At 47.9% G+C, this 13106-nt stretch overlaps 1 protein-coding gene across 1 annotated transcript in view; it reads left to right on the top strand.

The window, feature by feature from the left end:
- The window catches only part of CLPB (ClpB family mitochondrial disaggregase), a 159319-nt gene that overhangs the window by 125925 nt on the left and 20288 nt on the right, over positions 1–13106 (top strand). The window contains exon 7 of the mRNA XM_081098694.1: positions 4326–4440. Within this exon, the coding sequence (XP_080954820.1) occupies positions 4326–4440 (115 nt within the window). The remainder of the gene's footprint in view (positions 1–4325; positions 4441–13106) is intronic.

Below are 13106 nucleotides of genomic sequence, written 5' to 3'. Positions count from 1 at the left end.
CCAAGAAAATAACATGAATTCTAAGATAACCTAAAATCATGACTCTGAAGAAGAATTACAGGAAGTAGAAATGTTTCCCTGGAGAAGACAAGGAGGCCATGAACATTGTACCCAAATCAACAACGTGGTGACAAAGTCATGTTAGGCTTGGCATGCAGCAAAGAAAAAAGATATGTTCTCTGAGGCCCCACAGATCAATGGAGGAATTCTGTACCACGTAACGAAAACTGATAGGCAGAGATGAGCCATAGTAGGTGTCCTCAGACCCCTGTTGGTGTTGGGACTGTGCCCTGTTGGGCTCCTAGGGGAAGGAGTCAGGGGCCACTTCCAGGGCAGTGGGGGCATCCAAGTGGACTTAGCTCCTGGCTTCTACTTGAGCCAGAGCAACCATTCTCTTTATGTATGGAGCTCCACACAGATTACATTATTTTAAAGAGTTTTGGTAAATAAAGAGTTCAAATAAATAAATAAATGGCACTGGGTTACATAATTAGTTATCAAAATGCAGTGAAGGAGAAGTAGCACTTATCAAAGGCCTTCCAAGGGCCAGCTACTGTGCTCTCCTCCCCTTGAGTCTCTTACATACCACTTCCACATACACATTCACTGTGTGCCAGAGACTCTGCCAGGTGCTTTGTATACACTATCTCATTTAATCTCCACCAACATCCCCAAGGATCCTGCAAGTTAGGTATGAATACCAGCACCATGTTATAAATGAGGAAAATAAAATTCAAGGAGGTAAATTAACTGCCCCAGGGTCAGCTAGCTAGTAGGTAGGTGAGGTGAGGTTTGAATTCAGGTCTGTCTGGAGCAAAGTTTCTTTGCGCCACATGCCTTGCGCCACTGTGAGCCAAAGGAGGAGCCAAACTTCAGATGGGGACAACTGTAAGAATTAAATATGATGCTATGACCAATCAGAAAGAATATATGGCCCTAGCCAATTTGGCTCAGTGGATACAGCATCGGCTTGCTGAAAGGTCCCAGGTTCAATTCCTGTCAAGGGCACTTACCTCAGTTGCAGGCTCGATCCCCAGTCAGGGTGCAAGGGTGCATGTAGGAGGCCACCAACCAGTGTGTCTCTCTCACACTGATGTTTCTCTTTCTCTCTTTCTCCCTCCCTCCCTCCCCCTTCCACTCTCTAAAATCAATTGAAAACTATCCTCAGGCGAGGATTAACAAAAATAAGAAGAGCCCTGGCTAGTTTGGCTCAGTGGATAGAGTGTTGACCTGCAGGCTGAAGGGTCCCAGGTTCAATTCCGGTCAGGGCACATGCCTGGGTTGCATGCTCAATCCCCAGTAGGGAGTGTGCAGGAGTCAATTGATCAATGATTCTCTCTCATCATTGATGTTTCTATCGCTCTCTCCCTCTCCCTTCCTCTCTGAAATCAATAAAGAAAATACTTTTTTAAAAAAAAGAATGAATATATGCACCCCTATGTTCATAGCAGCACAGTTTACAATAGCTAAGATTGTAAATCTTAGCCCAAGTGCCCATCAGTAGATGAGTGGATTAAAAAAAGCTGTGCTATTTACACCAGGGAATACTATGCAGCTGTAAAAAAGAAAGGATCTCTTACCCTTTGAGACAGCATAGAGGGACCTGAAGAGTATTATACTAAACAAAATAAACCAGTCAGAGAAAGATAAGTATCACATGATCTCACTCATATGGAATCTAATGAACAAAATAAACTGATAAACAAAATTGATCCAGAGACATAGAAGCATGGAACAGGCTGACAGATCTCAGAGGGAAGGTGAGGGTGGGGATGGGGAGAGATTAACTGAGGAACTTATATGTGTATGTATGCATACCCCATGAACACAGACAATAGTGTGGTGAAGGCCTGGGAGGGGCGGGGGTGGGGTGGCAGGGATCAGTGGGGGGAAAAGGCATATCTGTAATACTTTCAACAATAAAGATAAATTTTTTAAAGAATAAAATAGAGGAAACAAAAATATGATGCTGTGTATAAAACACTGAGTACAGTGCCTGGCGTGCAGAAGCTAGTCCACAAATGGTTGCTGTCTCATTCAGTTGGCAACATGTATTGACTCTTTCTGTGAGCCCGGCCCTGTGCTAAGTGCTGGAGCTATAGAGAAGAATACAACTTAGTCTGTGTCACTAAGAACTTTATGGATTAGAAAAGAGAGAAACAGGCAGTCAAATAAGTGCTCCTCAGGGCCTGCGGCAGGCAGGAAGTCTTACAAGAGGGTTCTTAGACAATACAGTATTAAAGCTGAGATCACCAAGGCACTTGGAGGTGGGTGTGAGTGGAGAGACTTCTGTGGTGAAGGAGCAGAGTGAGCAAAAGGCTTAGAGGTGGGGATACCCATCACTGAGGAGAAGTGAGAAAACACCCAACAAACCAGTGGAGACCAGTTTCCATCGCTTCGAGCTCCTTCCATGGTCTGCCTGACTGACTGTAAGCCGGCCAGTGCACCAGCTGGAGCTGTACCAGCCGGCCTGTGTATTTCTCACCATCAGAGCCTTCTAGCCTAGTGGACCGCGTGCTGAGAGGGACTGGGTGGGCAAGGAGGAGGAGGAGGAGGAGGCAGATATATGACTGGAGTCGTCAGAGCCAGGTGATGTATGTGGCGCCTGAGGGAGCTGCACAGTGACACTCTGGATTCCAACCGGCAAGCGTCGCTCCACTGGGATCGGCGCCGAATTATTGCTCCACATGAAACCCCAGGACTGATGGGAGCTTTCAGTTACAGACTGATAGCAACAACCAAAATTGGATTGTTTGCTATTTATTTTTTTTAACTTCTGTCAAGGTCACTACCGTAACAGGAAAACACTGCCCAAGCAGCAGGTATTTTTCATCCACTCTGCCCGCAAGAGCAATCTGCAACCACAACTTTTGTGACAGGGCCTTACCTTGGCAGCATGCTTTCTGGAAATCTGTCAGTGTTTAGAGGTCTGAGGGAAAGAGAGCCTCCTGAATTCTCTACTCCAAGACCTGCTTTCTTCCCCTGCCCCCAGCTTCCATAAGTGCTTTCTCATGGTACCCATGCACTCGCCCTTCCCCACTAGTCTCCATAGAGTCCCACAACTTCCACCTAGCCACTACTCCAGCTTCTGCAAGCTTCCCGTCTCCCAGGAAGCCTACACCCAAAAAAATGTTCCATACTTTGTGTATCCTTCACTTCTTTTTCTGTACTGCTACACCACCCAGTCTAGCTGTTAGTTCCTCTTTATATTGTCATGTATGCATACCCCATGGACACAGACAATAGTGTGGTGAAGGCCTGGGAGAGGCGGGTTCAATTCATTTTTGCAGTCATTCACTAGATGCCTTTACTGTGCCAGGACTTGTGCTAGAAATAGTGAAAAATGGTGCCTTCCCTCAGGGAGCTCATCACTGATTTTAGAATACAGGATTATACAACAAACTTGTTTTCAAGTAGTTGGAGGTTTTTTTTGTTTTTTGGGGGTGGTGGTGGAGGAGGTGGTAGTGATAGGCACAGGGCTAGGAATGGGCATGCATGCTTTAGAACTGTGAGGAAATTGGATGGTTCTGCCTGAGCAATATTTGTGCACAGACCCTGCCTCACCTTCCCGGCCCGCCTTTGAGCTCCTTGAGGGCAAGGCCTTGCTCTCCTCTTCTTCCTCGCAGTGTGACCAAGCTCAGGAGCTTCTGCCTTTACTGAGATGGACCACACCCAGGGCCAGCACATGCCAAATATTCAGCATCACTAGAACCTCCCAGGGGGCAGAGCACAGTTCTCCTCCTTCTCCCCGCCCCACCTTCCCATCATGGGGCCCAGCACATAGCAATTGCTGGATAATTGTGTTTAATTGAAATGCAGTATCATTGAAGTGGAGGGTGTTCATAGCTCTGGTTTGAAAACCAAAAAGGTTTTCAAGAGAATAAGTGGAAAGAATACTTGCTGAGCACTTGCTACATGCCGGCCATGATGCTAGGCACATTATATATATATCATCATGTTTAATCCCTCATTAATAGATAAAACTGAGGTGAAGTAACTTGCTTCAGGTGATAAGCATATTTTGTCAGTGATAAATCTGGCATTCAAACCCAGGTCTTTTGTCAGACTTCAGAGTCAAGGTTTAATTTAGTAGTAGTACTTATTTTACTAGCAGTTAGCCAGCACTCTGAGCAGTGGCCACCTGAGGTAAGGAGGTGGGGTGAGGGGTAGAACGAGAGGACTGGGCCTCCAGGGGTCATGAGCCAGAGCTGTGAATCCTGACCCCGGGGGAGCCAGGCCTGTGTTTTATCCCCTAGGTCAGGGATAGAATAAAACTAGGATGCTGCTGGGCCCGGACTCCTGAGCACCTTGCTCTCTCCCCACAGTACCAGGAGAAGCAGCGGAAGCGTGAAGCTGAGGAGCGGCGCCGATTCCCACTGGAGCAGCGGCTGAAGGAGCACATCATTGGCCAGGAGAGTGCCATTGCCACAGTGGGTGCAGGTGAGCATGGAAGATGCTGGCGATGAAGTGTACATCCTGATGTCACCATAACCGTATTGCATATTATAACTTAACACTTTTTGACATACTTTCTATGTGCCAGGCATTGTAATAAGCTCTTTGCATGTGTTCTGTCATTTAATCCTCCCTTCCTGTGAGGTTGGTACCATTAAGTCCCCATTTTACAGATTGGGAAGCTGAGACACAGAGCACTTAAATAATTGCTCAAGGCTGCTTTTCCTGTGTTTACAACTTAACTCTGACCTTCATCTGGTCCACTGTTCCCCATGCCCTCACTTTTCAGGTGAGGAAACAGACCTAGAGAGGAATGAGAGCTTGTCCATCACTAGTAATGTAGCAGCTGAGCCAGAACCAGAACTTTCGTCTTTTGCCACTGCCTCAGTTGTAGATAAAACATCCTGAACAAGTCTTGAGTGCTTTCTTCTTCACCTCAGAAGTCTTATGTCCCATACTTTGACCCCTGGGAGCCAGACTACCCACTGGTATAACCCCTAATCTAAAGCCCTCCTGCCCATGCCGAACCCACTGGAAAGAAATATTGGACTAGGGTCTGCTAAAGATGGTGGCCTCTCCATTGTTTTCTGACCCAGATACATGACTCCCTGAGGGTGATCTCGAAGGCAGCAAGGGCAGCAGAACCCATGCCCAGCTTAGAAAAGGGGACATCCCCAAAGGCAGGCTCTCAAAGCATGGTCTCTAAATCAGTATCATCAACATCCTCTGGGACCTTGTGAGAAATGCAGATCTCAGGCCTCACCCCAGACCTATGGAATCAGAAACTGGGAATGGAGCATAGCAACCCATGTTTTAACAGTCCCTGCTGGTAATTCTGATGCTCAGCTCAAGTTTAAAAAACTCTGCCCTGCTCTGATTCGGTCAGTCCCACTCATGTGTTGCTGCCTCTTCTCTCCAAGTATTTGGTGGCAGCAGATGCAGTCCAGCAACTGCCAAAGAAAGTACCAGGTTCTTCTCACTGGGAAAGGAGACATCAGGCTGAACTTGTGGTGCTCCTCTGGGATATTCTAGGGTGGCATTTTCAGTGCTAGGAAACCAATTAGAGGAGTAATTGAAAAGTGAAGGTGGTTGTCCCTGTGACACACAGAGCCCAGCCTGATCTTCATCATTCTCACATATACCAGTGGGATTCATGTAGCTGCCATGAGCCCCTCGTCAGGGGCCTGACCTGATCAGCAGATAAAAGTGTCTACTGCCTGGCCAGTGTTGCTCAATGGTTAAGCATCAACACATGAACCAACAGGTCCAAGGTTCGATTCCTAGTCAGGGCATATGCCCAGGTTGCAGCTCAATCCCCAGTAGGGGGCCTGCAGGAGGCAGCCATCAATGGTTCTCTCTCATCATTGATGTTTCTTTTTATATATTTTTTTTTATTGATTTTTGAGAGGAAGGGAGAGGGAGAGAAAGATAGAAGCATCAATGATGGGAGAATCATTGAGTGGCTGCCTCCTGAACGCCCCCTACAGGAGATTGAGCCCACAACCTGGGCATGTGCCCTTGAGCGGAATCAAACCTGGGACCCTTTAGTCAGTAGGCCAGTGATCTATCCACTGAGCCAAACTGGCTAGGGCGATCATCATTGATGTTTCTCCCTCTCCCTTTCTCTCTGAAATCAATAAAAACATTTTTTTAAAAAATAATAATAAAATTACCTTTTTAAAAAAAAGGGTGTCCCAATGATCAGAGCTGCCTCACAACTAGAGGTCAGAAGGCTTCCTGCTGACACAGGAGCCAGGGAAAGAGTTTTTGAATATGCAAGGCCCCACTGCTCAGGCCCAAACCTCACCAAGCTGCCCTCCACCCTCAGCTACCACCTTAGAGGTGGCAACCTCCCACTTCTTTGTCAACATTGTGTCTGAAGTGGCAGGACGGGAGATGCTGGGAGCTCTCAGGGTTTGGAGAGACAAGGATTAGCCCATGGAGAGATAGATTACCTGGGCAGAGATCTAAGAGAGCATCTCCTGCTGGAGTCTCCTGTGCATTTGGGCCAGAACTGCCGCTGCCATCATAGTATTTTCCCTCTGCTTCTGACACGGCCCTTTACCAGCATGCTGCCTGCTCCTCTGACCTCTTGCTTCTCAAGCCTATAAGATACGAAGCTCCCAAAAGTAAGAGTTGGGGGGAGAGGAGAAGGACATTGAGATAGGAAGACTTCCCACTACCGGTGTGGCTCAGTGGGTAAGTGTCAGCCTACGACCCAAGAGATCAAAGTTCATTTCCCGGTCAGGGCACATGCCCGGGTTGCAGGATAGATCCCCAGCAGGGGGCAGGCAGGAGGCAGCCAACCAGTGATTCTCTCTCATTTATGTTTCTATCTCTCCCTCTCCCTTCCTCTCTGAAATCAATACAAATATTTAAAAAAAAAGAGAGAGAGAGAGATGGGAAGACTTCAACCAACCTGGGCTTGAATAGCAAGGTCAGCAGTTACCAGCTGTGTCACTCAGGCCAGTCACTTTGCTTCTCTGAGCATCAGTTTCCTCGCCTGTGTACTGGGGAGCAGATCCAGACGGCCTGATTCTAACGCTCTTTCCAGTGTGCCAGGCAGCACTGAATAAAAACCTAGTCCCTGTCCTTAAGATGTTGACCGTCTAGGGATGGGCACTGTGCTCTGTAGGTCAGGCCCACAGCTGTTTCCTGCAAGCTGGGACTGACCCTTAGTCCCAGCCCCAGGCTGGTGTCTTTCCCTAGTCCTACAGACCTCTGCTGCCCACCCCTCTGCCTCCCCTTGAGTGGACCCAAGCGAGGGTAGATGATTCAGCTTCCTACCTCCCAAGGGCTATCAGAATGTCTGCCCTCAGTGCTTTCTTCTATCCAAAGCTCCATTCTGTCACCTAACATCTGCCTCAGATCAGGAAGGCCCTGCTCCTTGTCCTGTGGTATGTAAGTTGACCCTGTCATGGTCCTACTGACTCCGGAAAGGCCAGAGGCAATTGGATCCTGGGCTCTGGGGCTGGTAAGCCATCATCACCTCCATTTGTAAGGCAGTAACTATGTGCGCACCTTGCTAGAAGCCCTAAAGCTGGGGATCACACTGATAATGGCCAGATAATGCCCAGCTACCCACCCAGGTGGAGCCTGAGGCATTCTCTGGGTCAGGGTTTGTGGTAGGCAAGCAGCAGCCAGTGCCTCAGGACCTCTAGACTGAGGAGGTACAAGAATGGGAGGCAGATGTAGAGGCTAGGCCAGGCCTCACTGGGTCCTCTAGGCTAGTGTCAGATGTGTGCTAGGGACTAGCTGGGTGGACCCTGGCACCCAGGGGTACCATGAGGATGGGCAGCCAGAGAAGTGCCGCAGAATGAATTGATTTGATAAATGGCCATTTATTACCCTCTCGAATTGGCTGAAACCAATTTCGGTCACATCAACCCCTGGTAAGTGCTGGGATATTGATTTGTGCAAAGTAATACAGTGAATTTATCAGTGTGATCCCCAGCTGCAGGGCTTTTCTAGCAAAGCTGGCGCGCAGTTACCACCTTACAAATGGTGGAGATAACGCACCAGCCCCACAGACCAGGCCCCTGTGGCCTCTCTGGTCTTCTTGGGTCACTGGAGCCAAAGCAGGGCCATAAGCCAGAGGCTTGGCATTGAAAGCAAGGCTTTCCTTCCAGAATCCAGAGCTGTTCCTGGTCATGGGGTAGGTGGGGATGCCCTATCGGGCAGACCTCCTGGGAGTTCCAGAGCCTCTGTTTCCCACCATCCTCTTCAGAAAGGCAACTAGCTGTCTGTTCAGCACATTCAGCACTAGACTCTGCTCCCCTCCTTCAACCTGCCCACCTCCTGTGTTCCTGTCTCAGTAAAAGCACCTCCTAAATAAAAGCTTAGATGTTTTGTTGGCCCCTCCCTCCCTCATCAAATATTAAGTTCTATCATTCTGCCTCTTACATGCATCTTAAATCTGGCCTCTCTCCTCTGTTCTTAATACCACTGCTCCAGCTCAGCATTTGAACCACACAGTAGCTGCCTCACTGGCCTCTCTGCATCCTTTTCTTCCGGTATAATTGCTTCTTCGCAGCTGGAGTGAGCTTTGTAACAAACCCCCCTGTTTAAAACCCTTGAGTGGCCCTTGTTGCCCTAGCCCAGCACACAAGACCCACCCCTGCTGTTGCCCCACTTTGCCCTGCATCCACCAGTGATGCCACCAGCCACCCTAGCCGCTTTTGCTTTCCTGCACATGCTTTGTTGGTCTGCCTTCATTTGTTGATGCTGCCATCTGTGTGGAATTCCTTTTCTTTTGGTTCTTTCCCCACCCCAGCCCTGCCTCTCTCCCACACTCTGGCTGGCTTTTACTCAGTTCAGGAGCAATAATAGACTGTAGACTTCTGAAGGCAGAGACCATGGCTGAATTGTTTTTGTTTTCACAATTTCTGGCACAGCACCCTGTTCAAAGTAGGTGCTTAGTGCAGTTTGTTGAATTAATTAATTTGATATGGCCCTTTGTCCACCTCTGTGACGTGCTTTGAGAAAGGAGAAGCTGTACACCTGCTCTCTAGTAGTTCACAAGCATACTGGGAATGTGACTGGTGAAATAGTTCATTACAACACCCATACTACTTGACCTTCAACCCCTCCGGTGGACATGCTATTCCCCAAACTTGCTCTGAACAGCCTTCTCTGGGCAACAGATGAGCCAGCACACTTGGAAGCTTCCCTGTAGCTCCCTCTTTCCGGGTGCCTGTCCCCAGTACCTATTGCACTTGGTCGCAGTTGACTCTGAAGCCCTTGAACTCTCTCAGGGAAGCACTACTATCCCAACTGCTCTTCTGTGCTGAGGCTGGGCCCGAACTCAGAATCTCAGCATCAGCCACTTGGCACACAGTGGGTGCACCCTCCTATCTCATGCTTCACTTCCCTCTTTGACTAATCCAGAACGTAATCTGCCCAAGCCCTGGGCCCTCCCTTGGAGTCCTATTTCTGAATTGAGAACTATCCAGGTCATTTCTGAGCTGTGGGGTGGTAGTGACTACTTTAGAAACTGCTCATAGTTCTACCTCCACACTCAGTGGTTAGAGTGCCAGCTGCTCACTGAAGGGTCGTGGGTTTGATTCCCAGTCAAGGGCATGTACCTGGGTTGTAAGTTCGATCCTTAGCCCTGTTCCAGGCACATGCAGGAGGCAACCAATCGATGTGTGTCTCTCACATCCATGTGTGTCTCTCTCTCCCCCCTTCCTTTCTCTCTCTCTAAAAATCAATGGGGAGGGGTCGGGGGGCGGGTATCCTCAGTTGAGAATTTACAAAACAAAAAAAGACACAGACCTTATTTTAGATTTCTTTGTAGGTGCCCCAGCACCCATCGCAGAGTTTATTTTCTGAACAAATGGATAAGCTCCCAGAGAGGGATTAAGAAGAGAGCAGGAGCCTTTTCACCCAGGGGTAGTAATAACTACTTGAAGCCATAGGAGACTCTTAGATCCAAGCTCACTCTTCTCTGTAAAGTGGGCATAAAGTACCTATTCTTTCCCTCTTGTAGTTCCAGAAAGAGCAAGGATTAATTTGTTTAGTCCTCAAGCATTATACCACTGTTAGGCTATTCCCAAACATCCCTTTGGAAATGTGACTCCTGGTACTGCTCCCATGGAATGCACAGTGAGATTGGAGCATACCCTACCCCTGGATATGAAGGCACAGGTGATGAAACCCCTTACACTGCCCCTCTCTGAGCCCATTCTCCTCTTCTGCAAAATGGAGATAATACCTGCTTCTCCTTATTCTAAGGAGGAAAGAGATATCTATAAAAATACTAAAGCTGTAGTGGCTACTTCCGCTGCTGCGCTATGACTACCATTATTTTTACTCTTATTCCACTTCTTGCAATTTACAGAATGCTTTCATAATCATTAACTTGTTTAATTTTCGTGTGGGGTTGACTCTGTATGTATTGTATTCCCATTTTATAGATTTAAAAAAAAATGAGGCTTTAAGGGACTGTTTTACTCAAAGTCAATCAACTAGTTAAGTGGCAGAGTCAAGGCTCCAAACTAGTTCCTGTAACTCCTACCTTCTCCACCTGCCACCCCATAGATCAGTGGTTCTCAACCTTCTGGCCCTTTAAATACAGTTCCTCATGTTGTGAACCATAAAATTATTTTCGTTGCTACTTCATCACTGTAATGTTGCTACTGTTATGAATCATAATGTAAATATCTGATATGCAGGGTGGTCTTAGGCGACCCCTGTGAAAGGGTCATTCAACCGCCAACGGGGTCGCGACCCACAGGTTGAGAACTGCTGCCCTAGATGAACACAGATCAGAGAATACAGACCCTAGGAGTAAGGTGGCCAATGTGGGTGGGTGGAGTTCATCAAAAAGAGTTGTTGCAGGTAAGTTTTAAGAGGGTCCAGTAGTGGTGGACATGGCCAGGAGCAGGTGATCTGGTAGGAAGAACCCAGCAAGGAGGCACTGGCACTGGTCCTGCTTGCAGGGATGAGACCAGCCAATAAAGGGGACTCTGGCATCATCTCATGCCCAGGAGCAGAGGTCAGGGGACAGAGGCTCATGAAACCCTGTGTTGAATGGCTGCTCGAGCCAGACAGTTTTCCAGGTGAGGCAAGGGTATGAGGAGATGCTGTGGCTGAGGCAAGCCAACTGCTTTCCCTCAACTCCTCAAAAGATAGCCAGAGCTGGGGGTAAAGCCTAAGGTCTTCATTTATTTACCTGTGTAACTTATTTGTACATATTAACTCATCTATAGAGCTCCCTGCTTTGCCTGCCTCATAGGTTCATAAGGAGGCTCAAATGAAGTTATGTCTACAGAAGTTCTTTAAAGATCATGAAGTGTTGGCAGAGTGAGATGCTGCCTTCGCTGGTTCACAGTGAGAGTGCCAGTACCTATGGCCGCTTCCTACATGGGCCTGTTCAGGTCTCTGTCTGTCCCAGCCTTGTCCTCAGCCACCCTGCCTACCACACCTCCTGGCGCCCACCTTCCTCAGTCCTTCCTAGCTGCTTCCATTTTTCATTCTGTCGGACACCATCTGCTTGGCCGTTTTTCTCTTCAGATATTATTAGAAATATCCAGAGTTGTAATTGTTTAATGGTTGGCATTTCTCCTGTTTCAGAGGAGGCCCAGATCAAGTCCACCCCAGACTCATGCCCTGGGTCTGGCAGAATTGACCAGTGACAGCTGTGCAGGGGTCTGCCTGGCATTATAAAGAGCTTTCTCCCAGGTGCATTATTAGAAAAGAAGGAGGAAAGAAGGCCGCAGGCACAATCCAATTGCACATTCTCCTCGGTGTGTTAGAACTGCATCGCCCTGTAGTGTGCAGTTCTCGGCGGGCTGGACAGCTTCCCTGAAAGAAGTCCAGATCAGAACCTCAGGTGCATGACACCTGGGGAGCCCCAGGCCACCTAAGTCATACCTGGACACTTCTTCCTCTCCAGATACCTCATGAAGCCTGAACCCAGTTTATGCTCAGCTTCTTTTCAACCTAGATTCTCAGTTCAGCCATTTTTTAGAAGAATTTGACTCCTTTCATATCATCCCTTTCACCACCACCCCAACAGACATCAACACCTAGTGTTTGCAAAAGTCTAGCCTTGCCATTTTATAATATCTCTACCTCTCCAAATAGCCCCACCCCTGGGTTCTTGTTTTATTCAGGACCCTTGGGGACTCCCTCTCAGCCAAGCTTGGACTCCTCCCCTTCATCCTCAGCCTTCAGGTACCTGTGAGGCTCTGGGGTCCCTGGAGAGCCAGGCCTTACAGAACATGGGGCCAGTTAGTTTAGTGGTACCTTGGACCTAGCCCAGGGGAGAGGTCGGATGGTGTTTTCTCTCGCCCCTCGGGATTTTTCAGGGAGCATCTCCCAGGCAGGCAAAGTGGCTAGTCTGATTTCCATAAGTCACACAGTTTCCACCTGTTTCTGCTGAGGCCAGAACTAGAAAGTATTTGAAGTAGCAGCATTAGAGATTGACATGAGAAAGACCACAGAAAAAAAAAAGAAAAAGTAAAAAGAAAGAAAGACCACAGCATGGACCTGAGCTCCTAGTATTTGAGACCTTTGTAATCTGCCCCCACCCACTGCTGCTCATGTGTGTTCCTGTCTCCACTTCTGTCATGCTGGCCACCTTTGCTCTCCAGATCCTACCCAGCCTCCATGGTACATCGTCAGTCCCACTTCCTCCAAAAGCCTTCCGTGGCTTCTGCAGTCTCTTCTTTGAAACCCAACCATATGGATCATACATACCATACAGTATAGTATTTAGGATCTTTACACCTCAAGACTGGCAGACATATCCCTAAAGCCATCAACTCTTTTTTCAGTTGACTTAGTTTCTGTGCCTTGTCCTCTGACATATATCCCTTTGCTAATCTCCCCCTGACTCTCTGAGGACCAGACCATACATGCTGTTCCATCTGCAAACTGACCTTGACATTGCATAGCACTCTATCCCCTCCTGCTCTGACTCCTATGTAACCATTAATGTAACCCAAAGTGATGCTTGCTTCTTTAAGCAGCTCTATGTGACGCAAAAGGACCAGTTTAGAGAGAGAAGCAAGTCTTCCATCTCTGCCAGTCAACTAGTAATCTAGTTGTGTAACATAGGCAAATCTCTTTCTCTCTTACCTCAGTTTCCTATTGAGAATAATAGAGCTGATAATTTCCTCTTGGAAATTCTTTATGTAGGTTTTGAG

This window comes from Myotis nattereri (assembly GCF_964212035.1).
Source record: "Myotis nattereri genome assembly, chromosome: 9".
NCBI lineage: Eukaryota > Metazoa > Chordata > Mammalia > Chiroptera > Vespertilionidae > Myotis > Myotis nattereri.
This window is presented reverse-complemented; position numbering and strand designations above follow the sequence as displayed.